Consider the following 22,061-nt stretch of genomic DNA (forward strand, 5'->3'; position numbering starts at 1 on the left):
AAGTTTTTAGAAACTTTTGTGCCAGTGGAGTTGGTACAGATAGTTGTACAAATCGGCACCACAAAAAACCAGTAGAAAACATTTAACTATCACCACATTCCAGGTTTGGAAAGTATTTTAAAATATCAACTTATATACTTCTAAGAAATTACATGTATTAGTTACCTACAGATTTTAGGAAATAATATTATCTTGGGCTCTTTACTTTGTATAAAGATAATGCACCCATGGGCACATAAGTGCAATTTTGTTTCCTCTCAAAATAATATTGAACATAAGCTAACATAAGCTAACATAATTAAGCTAATCACCCCACTGATAAGTTAAAAATTGAGGCTTCTACAAATTTTTTTACACACGAATGAAAAAACTCAGCACTGAGGTACCAAACAGTCGACTGGTAACTCAGCACTTAAAAGGTTAAGACACTCGAGTTGTTCAGTTAGTTTTGGAGGGAAGTGTAGGTGGTAAAGACGGCAGGGCTAGACCAAGGTATGAATATATCAAACAGATTTGAGTAGATTTATGATGTAGTAGTTATGTAGAAATAAAAAGGTTAGCATAGGACAGGTTGACATGGAGAGCTGCATCAAACCAGTCTATGGACTGATGACCCCAAAAAAAAAAAAAAAACATCTAGTTTCATCCTTAAACCGACCAGAGTGGCCGTGTGTGTGGAGCATTCAGGAGACAAGTGGGTTCAAACCCTAGTTAGATGTTCTGAGAATAGTTTTATGCAGTTTCCCATTCTCACTTCCAGGCAAATGCTAGGACAGTTCGTATCCATAGGCCACAGTCGATTCCTTCCATCTCCTTACCCAATTTCATTCACCATCATTCATTTCATCTTCATTAACTTCTCAACTGAGGTTGGCATCAGAGAGGGCATCCAGCCATAAAAACTTACCATATAAATTCATCCCACCTCAATTCTGACCCTGTATCAGAAACAGTACTAAGGGGTAGATTTACATCTACTTTCATCCTTAGCTTGTACAGGAAGAGGCTAATTTTCCCCATAAACTAAAAAAACCCTTTTTATATAGCTGTAGGAGAAAAATCTTACCAATGATAGAGTAGTGGACAACTGCATTTGGTCCTTCATCTGGATCTCGAGCGTAGATTTCACCAACAGTAGAACCAACAGGTGAATTTTCAGCAATGTACAACACGATTTTGTCTGACTCAAAGGCAGGTGGAGAGTCATTCACATCTTCTACCCTAATGGTTACATTGACTGACCCAGACATTGAAGGTGATCCACGATCTATAGCATATGCTATCAATTCATATTGTGCTACACTTTCTCGGTCCAGAGACTTTGCAGTGCGTATCACTCCAGACATTGGATCAACAACGAAGGAGCCATCAGCTGCACTCTCTTGGCCAAGGGCATACCGTATACGGCCATTCAAACCTATATCTGCATCTGTCGCAGAAATTTGTACTACACTTGTTCCGACTAGAGCATCTTCTGGTACAGAGCCAATATAAGAGGTCTTCTTAAATACAGGTGCATTATCATTCACATCAGTGACAGTAATTTCCACATCTGTTGTGTCAGAGAGAGAAGGCGAGCCTCCATCTCTAGCAGTAACTGTCAATAAGTATCCACTGACTGTCTCTCGATCCAATAATTTTGTCAGAATAATTGCTCCAGTTTGTGGATTGATAGTGAATTCTGGATTTGTGGATTTTTCATCAAGTGTTCCAAGGCTATATGTGATTTGTGCATTTTGCCCCACATCACCATCTGTGGCACTAATAACCAATACTGTTGTACCAATTGGAGCATCTTCAAACACACTAGCAGAATATGGAGCATTCTCAAATACAGGAGCAAAGTTGTTAGCGTCTGAGACATTTACATAAACAGTAGCTGTATCCTGTCGACCACCAGAATCTGATGCTGTGACAGTTAGCACAAAACGTTTCTCCTGCTTGTAATCCAAGGGTTGGGCAATGGTGATCAGACCACGACCATTCTGGGATGTAATAGCAAAACGACTTCTTATATTACCACCTGTCAACTCGTAATGTAATCTGCAAAGAAACCAAGTAAAGAGATTATGTAACTATGCTTGTTAAAACAACAAAACTACCAGTAAAAGATAGAAGAGAGAGAATATACTTTATCCTAACATGCTGAAGTCTGCTATAATCTGGCCATATTTTTAAAGCAAGAACAAATTCACAGCACTCAAAGAAAATGGGAAAAATAATTCACAAAATTTCTAGTTGATCAATAAACATCAAATTCAGGAAGCAGGGAGCAGGTTGGGAACACACGCAGAGGATTAACAGATATACACAACAGACTAGTGTGGACAGAGGGAGCAACAGAAAGAAGAGACACAGATAAACATGAAAACATGGAAAATATAAAACAAGGACAAACTTCACATCTTCACACCAAGCCATCTTTATAGACAGGCTTTCTTCTCATCAATCATATTTCTCACAGATCCTTTTCTTTTCAGTCTCCAAAGAACTTGGTGCTCCCAGCTTCCTCAGGAAGCTTAATGATGGAGCCATTTATATCCCCATTTTTGGTGTGACAAATACAGAGTAAGGAGGAAGCCAATAAACACAAAGAATGGGAGACAAACAGACTGAGAAGGTTGAAAGAGCTTGAATATTTTAATACTGTATTAGTATGAGCAATCAGTGAAATTATGGAACCCTTCTGAGAACTTAATTTTTGATTTTAAAAACTTATTCCTTTATTATAAATGCTTCAGAAAGATAAAAATTTAAAAGAAAGGATTGAATACTTTTTCATACTGATTTATTTATAATCAGGCATTGTAAGCACTAACTCAATTTAATTTAAAGGAAACTTTACAATCAAATGGTTAATTACTAGGGGTTGGATGTTGATGCCTTAAAAAGAAAAAGCTAAAAATGATCAATAAAATGCCGTTATACTTATAGAAAATGCTATAAAATAATTAAAAAGTGACTTTTAAAATATTTGACCAAATTGAATTCTGGTGACTCTGTAGCAATGGTTTTACAAGAATTATATACCCGTTCTATTCACTGCACAGTTCTTGATTTTAGAGAAATAATTATCTGCTAATTTACTGCACAACTTTCAAAATAAAACACGCCCACCTTTTGTAAATATATATTTTCCAAATTTTTTTAAATACTTCTGTAATAGATTCAGACAAGTCAACACAGGATCAAACATAATACCTATTACGATTAAGTTTATTAACAGTTAAAAATATATTTTGTAGTGATTTCACTTTTGGCATTTGTCTTGGGAGGATAATTCTGCAATGAAGTGGAAAGTTAACTAATGTTTCCAAACCATTCTCCTCTCCATTTTTTCTCGGCCCTGATGTACGCGGGGATGAATGCCTGGCTGTAGGGGCGGATACGAAGGCAAGTGTATTGCTTGTGTTTGAGACATGCTAGGAAATACTTTCTCCTAATTATCATTTCCTAATTATCATTCTGTTATGTATTTCTGCACCCATACAACAGGAGGATTGGAGTCTGGAGATAATCCAGTGAGTGAAGGAACGAACCTTTCGTCTTGGAACACCATCAGCAGCAAGGGGGTTCGGCCATGTTTTGTGCTGCCATCATGTTTGGTCTATATACACCTCTAATTCCTATCCAGTCTAATATGACTGGTCTAGCATGTTGAGACAATATACTCCAACTTGCAGTTACAGGATTTGCTGCCACTGTGGGCAAGGGCTTTACAATGGATGATAATGCTAATGCTCATCGAGCCAGAGTGGTCAGTCAGTTCCTTGAGATTCATGGCATATAGTGAATGGTGTGGCTAGCATTTTCTGCATACATGAACTGTGTTGAACATGTATGGTGTGAAATTAAGAAAGCAATTGCCAACTGTCCTAATCCTTCTGCTAACGTTCAACAACTAACAGAAGCTTCTATCCAAGACTGGGATAATCTACCCCAAAACAAACTGGATTCTTTGATGCTAACTACACCTCCTGACGTTGAAGCATGCCGCAGGGCCTGAGGTGGCTATACAAGATACTGATCTGTTTGACCTTTCGTTATGTTTCTGCTGCTTTTGCATTGCTGACTGCATGTTGTTTATATTTGTATATACCTTTTGTAATACATGACCATACACATAGCAAAATAAAAAGTGTGTTAATCCAAAATATGCAAAACTTCTTTGTGCACTGTATTTGAAGAGACAAAATATTAGGGAAGAAGAGTTCAAAATATACAAAACTTCTTTGTGCACTGTATTTGAAGAGACAAAATATTAGGGAAGAAAAGAAGAGTTCAGAATTAGTAAATAAATAAGAAAGAAGGAAATGAAGAAAACAAAAAAGACTGAAGCAAAAAAACAGTACATTACATTCACACACAGTGGAAATGGAATTTAGAAAACTGCCAACATCTTTACAAAATTTGAATTAAAAATAGCAATTAGAATCAAAATAAAATATCACAAAAAATATTCAACTCTAATATTGTTAGCAATAAAAATCGACCCTCTTTATCTGGCAGTATACAGACCATCATGCAATGACTGTACGAAGATTTACATGGGACTGGAAAAACACTGCCTCAACATTACCAAGAGCAAGTAAAAATAATACAATACATAATTACTATGGTACAGATCAGCAGATTTAACACCCAATAAATTTAACAGCGAAAACAATAAAACAATACAGTATATGAATATTGAATTTTCATGACTGTATTGTAATCAAAATCGACTTTCAACCTATTAGATCGTGGTATCCGTACATAGTACATGTTAAAGAGATGTTAAGTAGAGAACAAAAATGGCCAACTGGACTCCAGTGGAATCCGAACCGACAACCTCCCGATTTCACGTTAGTTGCTCTACCAACTGAGCTGTCCGGCTCCATGGCTAAGTGGTTAGCGTGCTGGCCTTTGGTCACAGGCGTCCTGGGTTCGATTCCTGGCAGGGTCGGGAATTTTAACCTTAATTGGTTAATTTCTCTGGCACGGGGACTGGGTGTGTGTGTCATCATCATCATCATCATCATCATCATCCTCATCATTTCATCCTCATCATGACGCGCAGGTCACCTACGGGAAACAAATAAAAGACCTGCATCTGGAGAGCCGAACACGTCCTCGGACACTCCCGGCACTAAAAGCCTTACGCCATTTCATTTCATACCAATTGAGCTATGGTGGCCTAGGTCATATTTGTTCTGTTGGAAAGACACTACTGCCATTGCACTGTATAGTGCGTGCCAGTCGCCGGTTGTGGGGCAAGTCAATGAATATTGAATTTTCAAGAATGATGGAGTAGTCGAGGCCTCATAAGGACGGGTACAGTAACCAACCTCCAAATATAGAATACTAGCTGATATACCCGTGCTTCGCTACGGAATTCTACATTGTAGACAGAATTCTAGGTTAGGTAGTGTACACGTTGTGAGTAAGATTGTATTGAATTGCATAGCTCTTAACGTTACCCTAGAAACGCAACGGGGAAGTCCCCAAACATCTTTTTTTTATGTGAAGACTGGGTTAGGGAGTTTTCATTGTAATGGCAGGCCCATCAGTCACAATCAAGTTGGGGAACTTTCATTATAATGGCAGACTCTTATTCTCCACCTGCCTTTTTACATACTCAGAACAACTGTCTTAGTGATTTTCCAAACCGAAATCAACATAGGTCATTACAATGATGCCAGTGGGAATGTCGCAATTAAAAGCAATGCTAGCATATTAATACTCTACCAAATGAAAAACCACACATTTTCTCACTTTAAACAAACAGTAGTATGCTGCCGATCTAACAGTCCAAAGTTCCAGAGCTGGAATGACCAGGCCGCAGACAGCTGTGAGCCGTGAACATACTTTTATTTGGGGGGGGGGGGGGAGACGGGGGCGAAGAGTGGAGAATCCCAGGGCTAAAACTATGTCCCTTTTACTCAACTGTTTCCTAGGAGTATCCGATGAGTTGGAAAATCTCAATTCATGACACTGGCAGGGGGAAATCTATCTGACTTGGAGGCAAATTTTTCCTCCAAGCCAGAGGACAAACCCCCTCTTGGCTGCTAATCTGGAATAAAATCAATGTAGAATTGAATAAAAGCGAAGAGGAAGGACCTTTTCTTAAGAAACGGCTCATTTCACGGTTGAATTTTGAGTTATTTGGTGAAATGTGGTGCTATAATTTGGAATAGGCCAAAATTGTAAGTCATAAGTGAGCTTCTGACATTATTCCATTAATTATGCACACTGATCAATCCAATCAGTGTGTCAGTAGGGATCACCCTGCTATTTCCTGCCAATATTCAGGCAGGCTGTTGTACTAAGTACGCAGCACAGCAGCAGTAATCCCATCTATCGGAGATGAGTGGCAGCATAAGAGACAAAGAACATCACAACAAACAATGGTCAACTTAATGTTATTGTTGATCAATTTTATGAGCTTTCGATATTGTAGGCCTTCACATTTAGTTTTCTTCCGACTCTGAAATAACACTCTTATCATAGTCAGTACGGTAAAACTGTATAAAACATAAATGATTGGAAATTGTATTCTCTATCGATTTTGTTATGTAGTACTTTTTGATAGGACCAATAATATAGGTATTTAAAAATTAAATTTTAAGCGCCTTCCCCTAAACTACCATTTCATCCGGGGTGAATAAAATTGTTTATAGCTTAGACTGTAGTTTCTTGTTCCCCGACTCTGTATACCGATATTCATTAAATTCTCTTAACCCATTTTCTCGTGACTCGGCGTTGATATGGGCTTAGCAACAAAAATACAAATTCATGAATATGTCTGTTATCATAGCCGGTATGGTAAAAATGTATAAGACATAAATGGTTGAAAATTTAATTCTATATAACTTTAGTTATGCAGTATTTATTGATAGGACCACTAATAGCATAAATATTTGAGAATTAAATTTTAGGCCTTTCCCTAAACTGTATGTAGGATGCTAAAAGGTTTATTTTGTCACCTATTAAGGGGAGACCCTACTGAGTTTTAATTTTTCTACAATTCTTATCTGATTTTCACCAAATTTTGGTAGTACATTGAGATAAGTAAGTTTAAGCTAATTATAACATTTGAATGAATTTGAATGGATATTTTTCAATTTATAACAATTGTTTTGAAAATAGTACATCATTTTCAAAATGTCCCATGCACAATATTTTTGAAAATATTTTCTTGAAACTTTCTTACAATAGTCACAACACATATTTTAATAATAATTGGTATTCATTTCAAAAACAATCCATTGGTTATCCAATTATTTCCATTTTTCTCGCTACACCTCATAACCATGTTAAAACCTATGAAAATTTTGGATTTCACACCCAATAGCTCTGAAAATTATAATTACATTTTAAAACGGATACTAAGTTTCATGAACCTTATAATGTAGAGTGTGTGGACACAGTTTGAAGGTAATCGTGCAAAAACTGTTGTGCAAGGAATGTTTTAAACATCTGAAATTGTTAGTTCTGAGAAAAAGATAGTTTTATAAATAAACATCTGTCAAGTAATAATACCTTCATCAGAACTTCCCAGCACCTATGTTTCTCCTTCCTTAGCCCTTTTTCTCTCTTCAGCAACTGATTTTGACTGCTTCTGAATCTTGCTAACAGTTTTTTTTGTCTTCTTTACTATTCATGGCACTTTTCTGCTTCCTGTCTCTGTCACGTTCATGACCCACTTTGCAAGTGGTTTCACTCAATTGTCTGCCATCAACTGCCATTTTGACCTTTTGACAGGCTACGGAACCCATATTGAACTCCCCCACAGCATTTACAACAGCCATGTCCCCCCTTGCTTTGGAAACAAAGGTCTGTTTAGGGCATTTATGCCAAATAACAGATTGTAAACTCTCATTTGGATTTTGAGTTTTTTTCCTAATACACCTCTTCAACAAATCATCAAAAATAAGATAACAGATGGCAGCACTAGACCATTCCTAAATATCATGCTCAAGAATCAAGTTGAAACACAAAAGAATCTTTGAGCTATGCCACTTTATCTGCAGGGAAGTGGGCGTGTCCATTCAAACTGAAGTGCACGTGTCATTTTAACGCCCCCGCAGAGCATTTAAAAATGGCCGTACAAGCAAAAAAATTATATCACAATGCGCGGCAAGGAATGAAATATCATCTGATGGAAAAATCTCATTTTCGGTTTCTGGACCATTTTTGACTGAAAAACTCAGTAGGGTCTCCCCTTAAATACATATAAATTTTACATTTAGGAATTTATTGTTAATTCCACTTGAGACATGTTTCGCCCTTCATTGAGGGCATCATCAGTCAAATTACCTCCTCAAGCCAAAAATCAGGTACCTGATTAGTATTTAATTTGCACATATTAATACACATTACAATGGGAAATTAAGTCGAGAAACACTTGTACAATGGTGATGGTTAAACAATATAAGTTTATAGAATAAGAAGTCGGCACCAATGCTTAAAATTACTGGGTAATTATAGCAGGTTCAGCAGTGGTGCTCTGAAGAATAATTGTCGCACTCATAGGAAATTATAAAGTTTATAAAATTATTTACAGTATAACAGTCATTCTTATTCTATAAACTTATATTGTTTAACCATCACCATTGTACAAGTGTTTCTCGACTTAATTTCCCATTGTAATGTGTATTAATATGTGCAAGTTAAATACTAATCAGGTACCTGATTTTTGCCTTGAGGAGGTAATTTGACTGATGATGCCCTCAATAAAGGGCGAAACATGTCTCAAGTGGAATCAACAATAAATTCCTAAATGTAAAATTTATATGTATTGAATAGGTGACAAAATAAACCTTTTAGTATCCTACATTCAGTATCTTCAATACGGATAACAATGTTTTTTATCATTTCTCTAAACTACCGGTACCATTTCATTCAGCGTGAATAAAATGATTTATAGCCTAGATTGTAGTGGCTCATTCCCTGACTTTACATACCGATTTTTATTAAATTCTCTTCAGCCGTTTTCTCATGATACGTGCATACATACATACATACATACATACACTGACTGACAGAGCAAATGCAATACCAAGAAGGAGTGGTCAGAACTTTATGCCAATTGCAGGGTAGACTGACGTCACTGAGGTATGCTCATGATGTGAAATGCGCCGCTGTGCTGCGCACGTAGCGAACGATAAATGGGACACGGCGTTGGCGAATGGCCTACTTCGTACCGTGATTTCTCAGCCGACAGTCATTGTAGAACGTGTTGTCGTGTGCCACAGGACACGTGTATAGCTAGGAATGCCAGGCCGCCGTCAACGGAGGCATTTCCAGCAGACAGACGACTTTACGAGGGGTATGGTGATCGGGCTGAGAAGGGCAGGTTGGTCGCTTCGTCAAATCGCAGCCGATACCCATAGGGATGTGTCCACGGTGCAGCGCCTGTGGCGAAGATGGTTGGCGCAGGGACATGTGGCACGTGCGAGGGGTCCAGGCGCAGCCCGAGTGACGTCAGCACGCGAGGATCGGCGCATCCGCCGCCAAGCGGTGGCAGCCCCGCACGCCACATCAACCGCCATTCTTCAGCATGTGCAAGACACCCTGGCTGTTCCAACATCGACCAGAACAATTTCCCATCGATTGGTTGAAGGAGGCCTGCACTCCCGGCCCCGGCGTCCGCTCAGAAGACTACCATTGACTCCACAGCATAGACGTGCACGCCTGGCATGGTGCCGGGCTAGAGCGACTTGGATGAGGGAATGGCGGAACGTCGTGTTCTACGATGAGTCACGCTTCTGTTCTGTCAGTGATAGTCACCGCAGACGAGTGTGGCGTCGGCGTGGAGAAAGGTCAAATCTGGCAGTAACTGTGGAGCGCCCTACCGCTAGACAACGCGGCATCATGGTTTGGGGCGCTATTGCATATGATTCCACGTCACCTCTAGTGCGTATTCAAGGCACGTTAAATGCCCACCGCTACGTGCAGCATGTGCTGCGGCCGGTGGCACTCCCGTACCTTCAGGGGCTGCCCAATGCTCTGTTTCAGCAGGATAATGCCCGCCCACACACTGCTCGCATCTCCCAACAGGCTCTACGAGGTGTACAGATGCTTCTATGGCCAGCGTACTCTCACCAATCCAACACATGTGGGATCTCATTGGACGCCGTTTGCAAACTCTGCCCCAGCCTCGTACGGACGACCAACTGTGGCAAATGGTTGACAGAGAATGGAGAACCATCCCTCAGGACACCATCCGCACTCTTATTGACTCTGTACCTCGACGTGTTTCTGCGTGCATCGCCGCTCGCGGTGGTCCTACATCCTATTGAGTCAATGCCGTGCGCATTGTGTAACCTGCATATCGGTTTGAAATAAACATCAATTATTCGTCCGTGCCGTCTCTGTTTTTTCCCCAACTTTCATCCCTTTCGAACCACTCCTTCTTGGTGTTGCATTTGCTCTGTCAGTCAGTGTACATACATACATACATACATACATACATACATACATACATACATACATACTGTGACCGTTCACAACGTCACCTATGGGATGTCATGATATCCAGGAGATGAAATATGCCGTTTTCCGCGTCATTCTACGATAAAAACTGCCCAAGTTAGAATTTTTCTGCCCGCTCCAGGACTCGAGTTGCAATATCCAGAGTCGCGCGACCCAGCTCTAGTTGCCGGTAATTAGCAGCAAGGCGGTGCAAGAGCGCTTGTACGGGAAGTTTTCTCACTCCCACCGCAAGCGAGATGAAACGATACGCGTTATCACGTGACAAAGAATCTAGGTCACTAGCTGAGCCCAGAGAGTAGGTCCAACGTGAAAACTAACATTATACCCTGTTTTCCTCGCTTATTCACCACTGCCAACTTAACGCATTCAACTGTTTTATTTCTGTTAATTTTCATAAATCGCAAAATACCCAATGGATAATTAAGCGCAAACATTCATTTGAATCAGGGAATTTTACGCATAATTATGAGACCAAGAAGTGCTCTACTTAACTGACAGAGCAGTAACTGCGCTGTAAACAAGGGCGCGTCTTAATGACTAACAGATGTTGGACCCTAACCGTAACAGCGAACACAAGGAATCCCCTGTGCTCGTCATCATTCACCGCCAGAGACAAAAGGACGCTTTTAAGATTGCTTCAAAACCTACGAAGTTATTTTAATAACAGTCACTCAGTGGAGATGGGAATACAGGAGCTACATTTTGATATCCTGTTCGTCACTGTACGTCGCGTATTAACGGATCAATGTGTGAGAAAGGATTGCATTTTTTCCCCCCACCCTCAGCATTCGGGTCTCTAGCGTAGCGCGCCTATATATTCATGAGCTGAGGAGGAGACACTAGCCCAGTGCATTCTCAATGTGACGCCAGTACGGTAGTATTTCGTCGTGGTTTGTGTATGAGTCGTTTGTGAAGAAATAATCTTGTAATTTGAGCAGTGTAATACAGTGATTCATTAAAGTCTGTGAGTTCTTCTTCTTCTTCTTTTCCTGCCGCTTTTTCCCACACCTGTGGGGTCGCGGGTGCGAACTGCGTCGCACATGTGGATTTGGCCCTGTTTTACGGCCGGATGCCCTTCCTGACGCCAACCCTCTATGGAGGGATGTAAGCACTATTGCGTGTTTCTGTGGTGGTTGGTAGTGTAGTGTGTTGTCTGAATATGATGAGGAGAGTGTTGGGACGGACATATACACCCAGTCCCCGAGCCAGAAGAATTAATCAGAAGCGATTAAAATCCCCGACCCGGCCGGGAATCGAACCCGGGACCCTCTGAACCGAAGGCCAGTATGCTGACCGTTCAGCCAACAAGTCGGACTCATTAAAGTCTGTGAGTATGTGGAAATAATCACCCTCTGAGTGAGATGTTATCGTGTACAGTGTGCCGCAAATTAATAAATAGGAACGGTACGAAACCGTAATAACCGATGTCCGTGTGTAGAAAAGGTCGTACATCGAGCCTCCTATGTGTCTAAGTTAATGCGGCTCAGTTAACATATATAGGGACGTACTTAGCGAAGTGCGTGGAGTTGTGTGTGTGTGTCTCGACATAATTGAGAGATACAAAGAAAGTGCGTGAACGGCTCAGTGTCGGCATAATTAAGGGTAGTGTCACGTCTATAAATCTATAATGCAGTTGAGAGCCTGACTTACGCATGACTAGGCGAAACAGAATATGCTTGAAGTGTGGTCGTGCGAGACGAGAAATTTTAATCCAGTAGTGGCCTAACCAGTGACATTCTTTATTCAGGACCTAGAATAGCTGTATGCTGTTTATAAAAGAATAGGTACATGAGAAGGGAGCAGTGTCGGGCTACAGAGACAATACCGGCATTGGGTTGGAATGCTCGTGCTATTGAGCAGATCCAACCATATATTCAAATTGTGGTGTGTAATAAACTAACGCATTCACTTGAGATAATTTCCCCTCATTTACATGTCTACGAGAACGCCGGAGTGAACACCGATGTCCATCTGAATGCCAGAATTTTGCCTGCATATTAGAGAGAACCAGACGCCTAGCTGTCTTTGCCTGGTGTATCAGAGAACGTCGAGAACGTCATACCAGATCAAGCCGTCATGTTCGTGACCTGCCAGGAAGTCATCATGGGTCTTCACATCGCCGATGACGTGATGCAAGCAGTCTAAATCCATGGAGTGCCCTCCTGTAAAGCTGTGAACGTGGTATCCAGAAGGCTGAGTACATTTCCAAGTATTTATATCTTTGAAGGTCGTGTCCCATTGTAAATATGTAAATTTTTCACTTAGATATAACGTAGACTGCAAGCACGCCATTTCAGAGGGATAATAATTATAATTTCATTTTTATTTGGGTCTTTTATAGAATACTTTCTTCATGGTTTGGGAACGACCATATTTTACTTCCAAATTTTTAAGAGTTTGATAATGCATGACGTAAATTTAAGGACCTCAGATTAATTATGTGTGAAGTACTGTCAAGTAAAAGGGCTTAAATATTCTACGTAAACGACTCCAGTTATCATCTTTCTACAGCCAAGAGGAGTCCTCAAAGATATCTCAGTAACTGATTTTTTTTTTGTACTTCACAAGCTCTTAGGAAATCCTCCTTACTAGAAATTAAAACTGCTGGAACAACGAATGGAGCATGAGATTGGGGTATATACCTTACATCGCTAATTAGTTCGCGAATGTGCAAGTTAACTTGGACCCTGGTGGCAGGAGATCATCACTGAATTTGCATCGTGGTCGATGTACCGAGAGGAAATGAAGTGGCTGAACAGGCTGTAGCCATAATATATATTGTGAAATGAAATGTGAAGTTCCCTTGGAATCTGTCATTAAGACACGCGAGGCGCATATCGCGATGTGAATATGTTGATTAGGCTGGATATAGGGCCGTGATTTGTGTGATGCCATTTATGGCCAGTATTGAAAGAAGTGAATAGATTATTTGCCGTGAAGTCATTGCCCGAGAAGGCTAGTGGACCGCTCTTTGAAAGTGTGGCACGGGTAGCTCACAGCGGGAGTTTTATGAGCCCCTTTAAACGGGGGAGTGAAGGCGTTTCCTTCAGTGAAATAGAACAGATACAAGTGGCGAGTTTCTTTTCCTTTCGATACAAAGATTACGTGTGTTAATTTAAATAGAGCCAACGTCGCAGAGATTCCAAATGAGCATTAAATGAAGGATCCCTTCAATTTATTTCTTTAATTATCCACAGCGTATAGGGAATTCCAGGTCAGATATACCCCGTCTCAGAAGGTCCTGAGTTCATTGCAGGAGACAGTAAAGCCTACTGTCACAAGCGGCAGGTGAATAAGGCCACTTGCGGCCCATTATGTGTATGTGAAGTGTATATATTCTTGTCCATTTGTTGCAGGTAGTGCTATAATACTTTGTTTATGATGTCTGGTATTGAAGTCGCAAAATGCTTGTCCATAGGTAACATCGTTGTGTAAATAATGTCCTGATATATGTGGTGATAAAAATCCTAATGAAATGAGCGTGTTTATCATACTGCATATTTGGCAACGTTTAACTTAAAGTAGTGTTGTAACGCGACTTTCAAAGGATTGGGAGTGTAAATTGCTTATCTCAGTTCATACGATACTAGCAAACTTATATCATAATTTGATGGAAATTGAATATATTAATTTTCGACAAACAAACAGAATTACAGCTGGGTATGCCTATGTTGAATAGATTTGTGTGTAAAGTGATTAGTGTAAATGTAAAGTGAAATAATTAGAGAGAAAACGCCTCTCTAAATCTGAGATAGTGTAAATAACCCAAGAGGGAGCGCCTTCTTAAGTTTGAATATTTAAACGTATAATGAAGTGTAGAAAGGGACTACCGAACATTTAAACGTCAAGATCACCCAAGTTACTATATGTAAGGTGTTTGTATGGCATACTCATGTAGATAATGTGTTTCACTAGTATAAGTAAAATTTGTTATACAAGATATTGTCTCTCCTTTCATTAGTAATGAAATGGTATTCCTCTCATAATTAACTTTTCCCCCTACTATAGAGACTATTACTAAAGGACTTACCGCCCCATCGGACAGTCCACAGACCCGAAAATGCGATACCGACTCGGCTAGCGAACTATTCCAGTAGGGGAGGGTGAGGCTTCGACAAACCGGGCTGAGTTCCAAGCTCACCGATGGTGCTCCATTCTAACGTCATATTTATGAACAATGGTAACTGGTTCATGTACTGATGCCTTGGAAAGGTTACAATACATACAGATAAAAATGACGGAAAAGTAAAAAGTGCATTCCCTTGTTACTTTGGACACAAAAGATTTTTTAAATTCTGAGCAATGTACAGACAAAACTCTTATATATAGATGACTGCAGGACCAGTGGTAAGAGGTCAACAATTCTTGTACTGTCCTGGATGCATAAAGTACTGGAACCGGAGTTAAAAGGAGCATCGCTTCTCTTGTTAGATTTGTGGTCTGGTCAAATGGACATAAGTATATTGATCAAAGCCATCAGACACAGGGATGTACATTTGCACACAAAAATCATACCATCTAAATTCACAAAGTACAGCCTCTTTCTTTTAAATGCTATTTATTCGGGGCATAGACCTAAGAAGATCATTTGCCCATACTGTCAACCTCTTGACATCTATTCTTTTGCCAGTATAAATCATTTGTTTGTGATGCAGAGAAGTAATTTGTTATCATGAGGAAAATGACATCAACCTGCATGATGGAATCTTCATTTCCAAGATGTATTCTTTTATATACAATTAGTCGAGTGCACCACAGTACCAGCCTATGCTTTGCTAGCATGGAAGGCATCTGGATACATGCCACTTCCATAATTTGTTGGACATCAATTTTATTGTTATTGACAAATGTGACATTCCTGATTGCTGATTCCATTTGCTCCTGTGAGATGCAACTTTGTTAGCAGCAGTGCCTTCTAACATAATGTTATTACAATGTAAAATGAGATGTGTAGATGATATTAGAAAATTCAAGATGTTTTATGTAATCTCAGCATTTCATGTCTCATATTTCAAACTGCAAACATTACAGTCATGCGTCCTATTTTCATAAGCCTTATTTTAGGGGTTGCAATGCCGCATTTCACATCAGTTACTTTGGTCTCTTGCTTGCTCACTCCACTCCAGAAGGTTTTGAGACGATTGTCATCGGGAGGTCCAAAAGCTTCCCATTCATTATTTTACAGTATTATTAAGAGTTTACAATACTTTTTATGTTAAGAATTCACTTGACAATTCCTGAACTGTCTGCATATTTCCTAATATGCAACTGTACAGTCCGTGGAAGCTAAGAAATAAATGAATTAATGAATTAATTAATTAATTTAATGAATTATTCAACCAACATTCAGTAAATATAATTAAATATAACCTACAGTACTTGGTCCTTCCACCACCAATGAATACACATGCACCAGTTAGCCCCCATTCAATCCACATAAAGCACTCACAAATAGCCCCATGAAGGCAGCACCTTTCGACCAGAAGAGCCTGAAGCCACACGGGCCGAAGTACATCCCACAACACCAATTCCCTCGGGATCTCCCCACCTGCCACCCATCTACATTTTAGAATATGCATTCTCTCAAATAGGATAAAATTTTACAAGTTAGCAATAACTGATGTGTTTATGAATTAACATAATAACAGCATACCCTCATTCTTCAATGCTTCATAAGAAAAACATTACAAAAATACAAAATAAACACAGCTGTAAAAGAAAATAGTGTATTGTCAACAAAAGGCTAAAACAATATTTTCTGATTGATCATCAGATTGTTTCTTCATAGAAGTATGAAAATAGGGAGGAAATTATCTCTAATAAAACCAAATGCCTCTCCATGAACAAAGTATAGTCGATGATGCACAACACAACCACAGGATATACCGTATGTATGTGAATACTTCATGCATATTTTGTAAAGGATAATATTATTGTGAATGTGACCTCTAGTGCCGATTTACATGGTTTTAGGAAATATTTTATTAATGAACAGTCAATTGGAAAGGTGACAAGTGTTAGTAGAGAAAGCAACAGAGAGGGGAGACAAGACACCTGCAAGTACCAAAAGGGCAAGAATATCTGCTACATCTTTATTTACTGCCATCTTCAACACTGCCCCGTATTCTACTCAGCTTGCAAAGAACTACTTAGGAGTTAGGATTATCACCAATTCTGGTTTATTCCCAGATGAGCTCACTCCTAATTCCTAGCTTCATCAGGTGGGTGAGCATACAAATTCATTAAAGGAGTCTTTCTTGGGATGACTGAATATTTAATGAATATTTGTAAACTTGTTTACTCCCCTTCTGCAGCATATTAAATAGGTATAACAAACCCACAGGGTTTATTTTCTATTTCTTTGTTCTGCATTTCTTGCCTTTTACTATCTGTATCACAGTCTTTTCCTATCTTGCCCCCAGACCCCATCCCTTTCCTTTGTTTATCTGGCTTTCTCCTTGCTTTATACTGTCCGTATCAAGACAAGAGATCTTGAGAATGAACTTTTCAATAAGTGTGTACAGCCATCCACCTGATGAAGCTAGGAAACTTGCTGAGGACAGTAAAGAAATAAAAGACCGGGATTTTATGAGGGGAGAGTCCTCCTTTAACTATAAGCTAATTACCTGTCATTATGTTTATAATTTGTTTGTTCCTATCTCCTTTTCACGTTTTCTGTCTTTTATGAGTCAATATTACAAGATTATTTGAAGCAAATAACAATGTCTCATGGTAAGTTTTCAGAAGGTAGGTACAAATTACAGGACTGTTCTATCAGAATATTAATGTTCACTTATGTATCATAATTATCTTGTTCATCTTAACAATTTCCTGCCTCTGCAGGGTCCACTCTCCAGATCCTCAACTACCTCATTGTCTGATCTACCGCATCCTCATGTCGTTCATGTCCCTTGCTTTCAAGCTTATGCTACTGCCACCACCACCACCATCACCTTCTGGCATGGAACCAACATACCGAAAAGTGCCCACCTCATTTAAATTCTATCCATCATGCATCATAATTACATAGAAAAGATATCCAGCCTTCAACTTCAGATTTAATCTCTTTACATGAGGTATTGTGTTTCAAATATTTTGTTTTATACCAAAATCATATAACGATTATTCTCCAACTTCAATTTTTTCGTGCTCAAAGAGTACTGTATTTACTCTCATATTGGTCGCACATTTTATACCAATTTTTAGGTCCCAAAATAGGGGGTAGAAAAATTTCAAACAAAATTTTTAAATCTATTACTGGAGAGGTATTTATATAATAACAAAGAGATGCCATGCAATTGCCAGTAAGGTTTTTGACTAGTAAAGCATTATAACAGGGGCTGAGACCGGTACATCCACTATCAAATTAAGTGTGAAATTGCGTGAAAACATTAATGAGCAATGATTTCAGTACAGCTCAAGGTCATAATGGAATTTAATGGTTATTGTTACATATGACATCAGACTGGGAGCAGACAGAGATGATGTTGCTTATTACATCACGTGCTATGCAATTTTATAATAACCAGCCCATTGTGTTCAGTGCAATTACTTGAAACAGGTTACCAATGTGTATTTAAACCAATAATAACTATACTAAATGTCAACATAAAAGTCAAAACTTAAAATCTTACTCAGGGAACTTGCTCAAAGGAAGACTTGTTTTGACCAGCTTACTTGCACATCATCATGACAAAAGGCGAGTGTAATTAACTTCAATCATAGGTTTATTTTTCTAAACCGCAAATCTGACATCAAATTTGTAGTCAGCCTGATGACTAGTAAGAGATGTGTGTGCTGTGTTCCTGCATCAGCCTGTTTGTGAGCCAGGTCTGTGATTCATCCTTCGCTTTCACGCACGTTGTCATGAAGGCCACTGCTAGCTCGATAGCATCCCCATGTTGAAATGGCAGTTTGTCATGTATTTACGATTGTCACATATTACTGATACGGTGTTGTCAATAAAACACAAATGCAATCAGTTCCACGGTAATGCATACTGTATGAAATGAGTAATGTTGCCTTTGTTTTTGAATTTGTCTCACAAAATATTTTACCAGAAATACTCAAAAGTTTTAAACTTATTTACAAACATACAAAAAACAAAGAAAGATTAAAACTGTACATGGATGCCAGTTATTAGTTCATATTCCATTCGTAATTTATCAAAACTGTAGGTCTTTCACTTGCAGAGGGGCTAAATTGTTTACATTAAAAAACTTGGGAGAAAAAATACACTGTAATCATAGAGTACCATGTCATTAAAACAACACTGCTTAAGAACATTTACTCGGAAACACAAGCGGAGAGGCTAGTTTCACTTTCGTCTCATGGATACCAGTTGGTAATGTGATCTTTTTTGGTAATATTTTGTATTTAAATATAATCTACAGAGGTAGTTTACGGCCATCAACAGTAATGGCCCACATCACAGAACAACACAACTTTTTCGTTGCCAATAGTTTTAATTATAACACTTGCCGCTCCGTTCTCACAACTTTTAGCTTGAATGAAGCTGTGTAACTGTTAACTTTCCCCATGACAAATATTTTCTAACAAGCTCCACATGGTTGAGTTCAGACTGTGCATGGCAGTGACCCTTTCCATTTGTTACTGCAGATGCATATTCTTGCGACAAGCCCACAAATTGGATGTGCAGCTCTTAACCCTGGAACCGGCAAGCGGTTTACCTTCAAACGGCAAGCGTTTTGGCGAGTTTTGTAAGCAACTTTTAAAAAATTCATAAAAATGTTGTTTTTCAATTAATTTTTAGGTACAATAGGTCATTTTATTCAGAAAAGAACGAAGAATACTACGGTAGGAAATTAAACTTACCAATTTAGTATCCTGAAGCAGTATGGGCGAAGTATCCAACACACGCTAAGTATTCCAAAATAATCCGGAAGTTCTGGGCAACGTGCACGTAAAAAGCAATATTATACGACGATTTCACTATATACAAAATTTGAACAATTTTATGCTGATTAAAACTATGTAGAAAGGTTTCACTACCTTTAAGTATTGTAAAGTAAAATAGAACTTAAATAACACAAGCACATCGCACCAACACGTGAGTCTACTTAGATTCATCCTCGCTACCTTCGGGGTGGCTCCTCTTTCTTCCTACCTTCATAGGCCTCCAAAAATGTTCTAATTTATGGTAGCACTGTTGATGGACACCACAATTACATCCCGGGCACCAGAAGTGGGTGCGTGACTATTTTTCTGCAGTCGAACAGACAGGGCACAACCGCAGTTTCCTTCCTGGGAGGCGTACCAGCTGATGTCCAATTTCTCCCGTAGATCCAGGTGGAATGTTTTGAAGAGCTTCATCTACAAGATCTTCGACAATACTAACCATAAATTATTCACGTTCAAGGGGTTTGTCGGTGTTCAAACTATAGAGTACGTAGGAATCAAAAATTACCATATCCAACAGGTTATAGAATAGTTTTTTCCAGTACCTCCTTGTTGCTCTGTCACATGTTACATGATACACTGACTTATCCTTGCAGTCTACTCCCCCCATGCTTAGGTTATACTTATGGATCATAACTGGTTTTATATTTTCCTTTCCACTTTTTCTTCGAATGGTTTTGTCCTCTGCGTGACAGCCGGTTGTTTTCAGATCAACTGGTTTTCTTGTACGTTTCTCTTTGTGTCCTACCAAAAGTATATTTTTTTAAAAATATACTGAGGTCTGAGGGGCAAGTTTATCATTTCGAAACGTTTTAGTGACATGACTTTAGAAAAATATGGAAATATTTGCGACTATGAAGTGCACCAGTATTTTTCAATATTGTTCTTAGGGTTCAGGCCCATATTTATAACTAGAGAAATGAACTTTTTCATTTCAGATACTGTAACGTCAACCCATCTTTGAAGACGAGAATACGGACCAATATTTCCGGAATTCGTTTTATTTCGAATAATTTCCTGTGCGTATTTATTAGTTTCAGTCACTAAAAGATTCCAGATAGCACTGGAGAAAAACAAATAGAAATATGTTATAGGAAGACTGTTTCTCGGAGGGCAATTTCGTATACCTGCGTTTCGAACCTTGAACTTCTCTTCCACTTTTATTTCTGGCTCTGGAGGAGAAACTCTTGTCCACTTCGGTTCTGTTTGGTCAACTGCATTATCGTCACTATCATTATTATCATCAGTGGCTGGTTCATGGTGTCTCACATCATCATCATTATCACTGTCGAAATCGCTTAGCCTAGGGTCATATAACTCGCCACTACCTCACGAATTATTGTCAAAATCATCGTCATTTCCTTCTAAAAATACGTCACTATCACCTTCGCCGTCCAGATCAAACAAACAATTACGAATTTCACTACTACCTGACAATTCACTCATTTTGCGCCACGAAAGCTAATTCACATCGGACAACCACAGCAAGCACAAGAGAATGACCGTCTGCAAAACGTTCTCGCTTTTCCACGTGTATACTGCACACTCTGTCACACTAAACTACTTCAGAATTGTGCTGTATTTATAAAGTAGAGTTTCCTCTTCAACATGATGCAAACTATATCATAAAGATGTTGAGTGTCAAGGCACTATCTCGAAATTAGTCAGCGCTGGCGTAATGCGTCTCGATAGCGACTCTGCCGGTTGAGTAACAAGGAAATGAGTCGCGATCGTGACGATTGCCGGTTCCAGGGTTAATAGGTGCAAAAATTTATACAAATATTCAGTCAAAAAAATCAGGGGTGTGGCTGATATGCAAGTAAATACAGTATTTTTAAAATGGACATATTTTATGTGTTTCAGGACAAGGTAATAAAAACTAGAAATTATATTGACAGATATAGTGCTCATTTATCAGAAGATATGGTGAGAAACATAAGCCTTGAGCTCACCGAATGTCTCTCCATGAACAAAATATTGTCAATGATGAGCAACTCAATCACGGGATATACCATATGTATACTTCATGTTATTTTCGAAAGCTGGTACAAATAAATGTAAGTGCGCACATTATTTGACATAAGGTTGTTACTATCATCATGAGGTTTGATTCTTGTTGCACTTCTGTGTTGCGCATGGTGCAGTTCCGTGCTTGGACGAGAAGAATGAATCGAGTGCAAAGTATGGCAGCAAGTGCAACAAGTTCTCGTTATTGATAATTCGTGGCTAATGATAACCTTTTGCGTTACTGAAGATGGAAGGAACATTGGAAATCATGCAGGGGAAAGAAAGAACTGCAATAAAAATTGTATTCACAAGTAGCAAAAAAGCAAAACTCAGCAAAATAAACAGTAACAGCCCAACATTTCACAGCCAAAAAGCAAAGCATCCAGGCATCAAAAATGGACTGTTTGATTTTGTGAATGAAAAGATACAATACAGATATGCAATTACAAGAGGAAATGTACCTGCTAAAGCATAAGCTATAGCCAGGGAACTAGGTATCAAAGGCTTCAAAGCTAGCCAGAGATGGCTGCCAAGATTTTTTCATTTTACTGTAATGCATTAAGCTTCTGGAGGAAAATTAGCATCACTGAACCGTTTCCAGGTGATTACGAAGAATGTTCATCACTATGTAATAAATCTGCACTAGGAGCATGTGGGCA

At 39.0% G+C, this 22,061-nt stretch overlaps 1 protein-coding gene across 1 annotated transcript in view; it reads right to left on the reverse strand.

Moving 5' to 3' along the window:
* The window catches only part of stan (Protocadherin-like wing polarity protein stan), a 302,411-nt gene that overhangs the window by 230,824 nt on the left and 49,526 nt on the right, over positions 1 to 22,061 (reverse strand). The window contains exon 7 of the mRNA XM_067138004.2: positions 1,067 to 2,043. Within this exon, the coding sequence (XP_066994105.2) occupies positions 1,067 to 2,043 (977 nt within the window). The remainder of the gene's footprint in view (positions 1 to 1,066; positions 2,044 to 22,061) is intronic.

Source organism: Anabrus simplex, chromosome 1 (genome assembly GCF_040414725.1).
Source record: "Anabrus simplex isolate iqAnaSimp1 chromosome 1, ASM4041472v1, whole genome shotgun sequence".
NCBI lineage: Eukaryota > Metazoa > Arthropoda > Insecta > Orthoptera > Tettigoniidae > Anabrus > Anabrus simplex.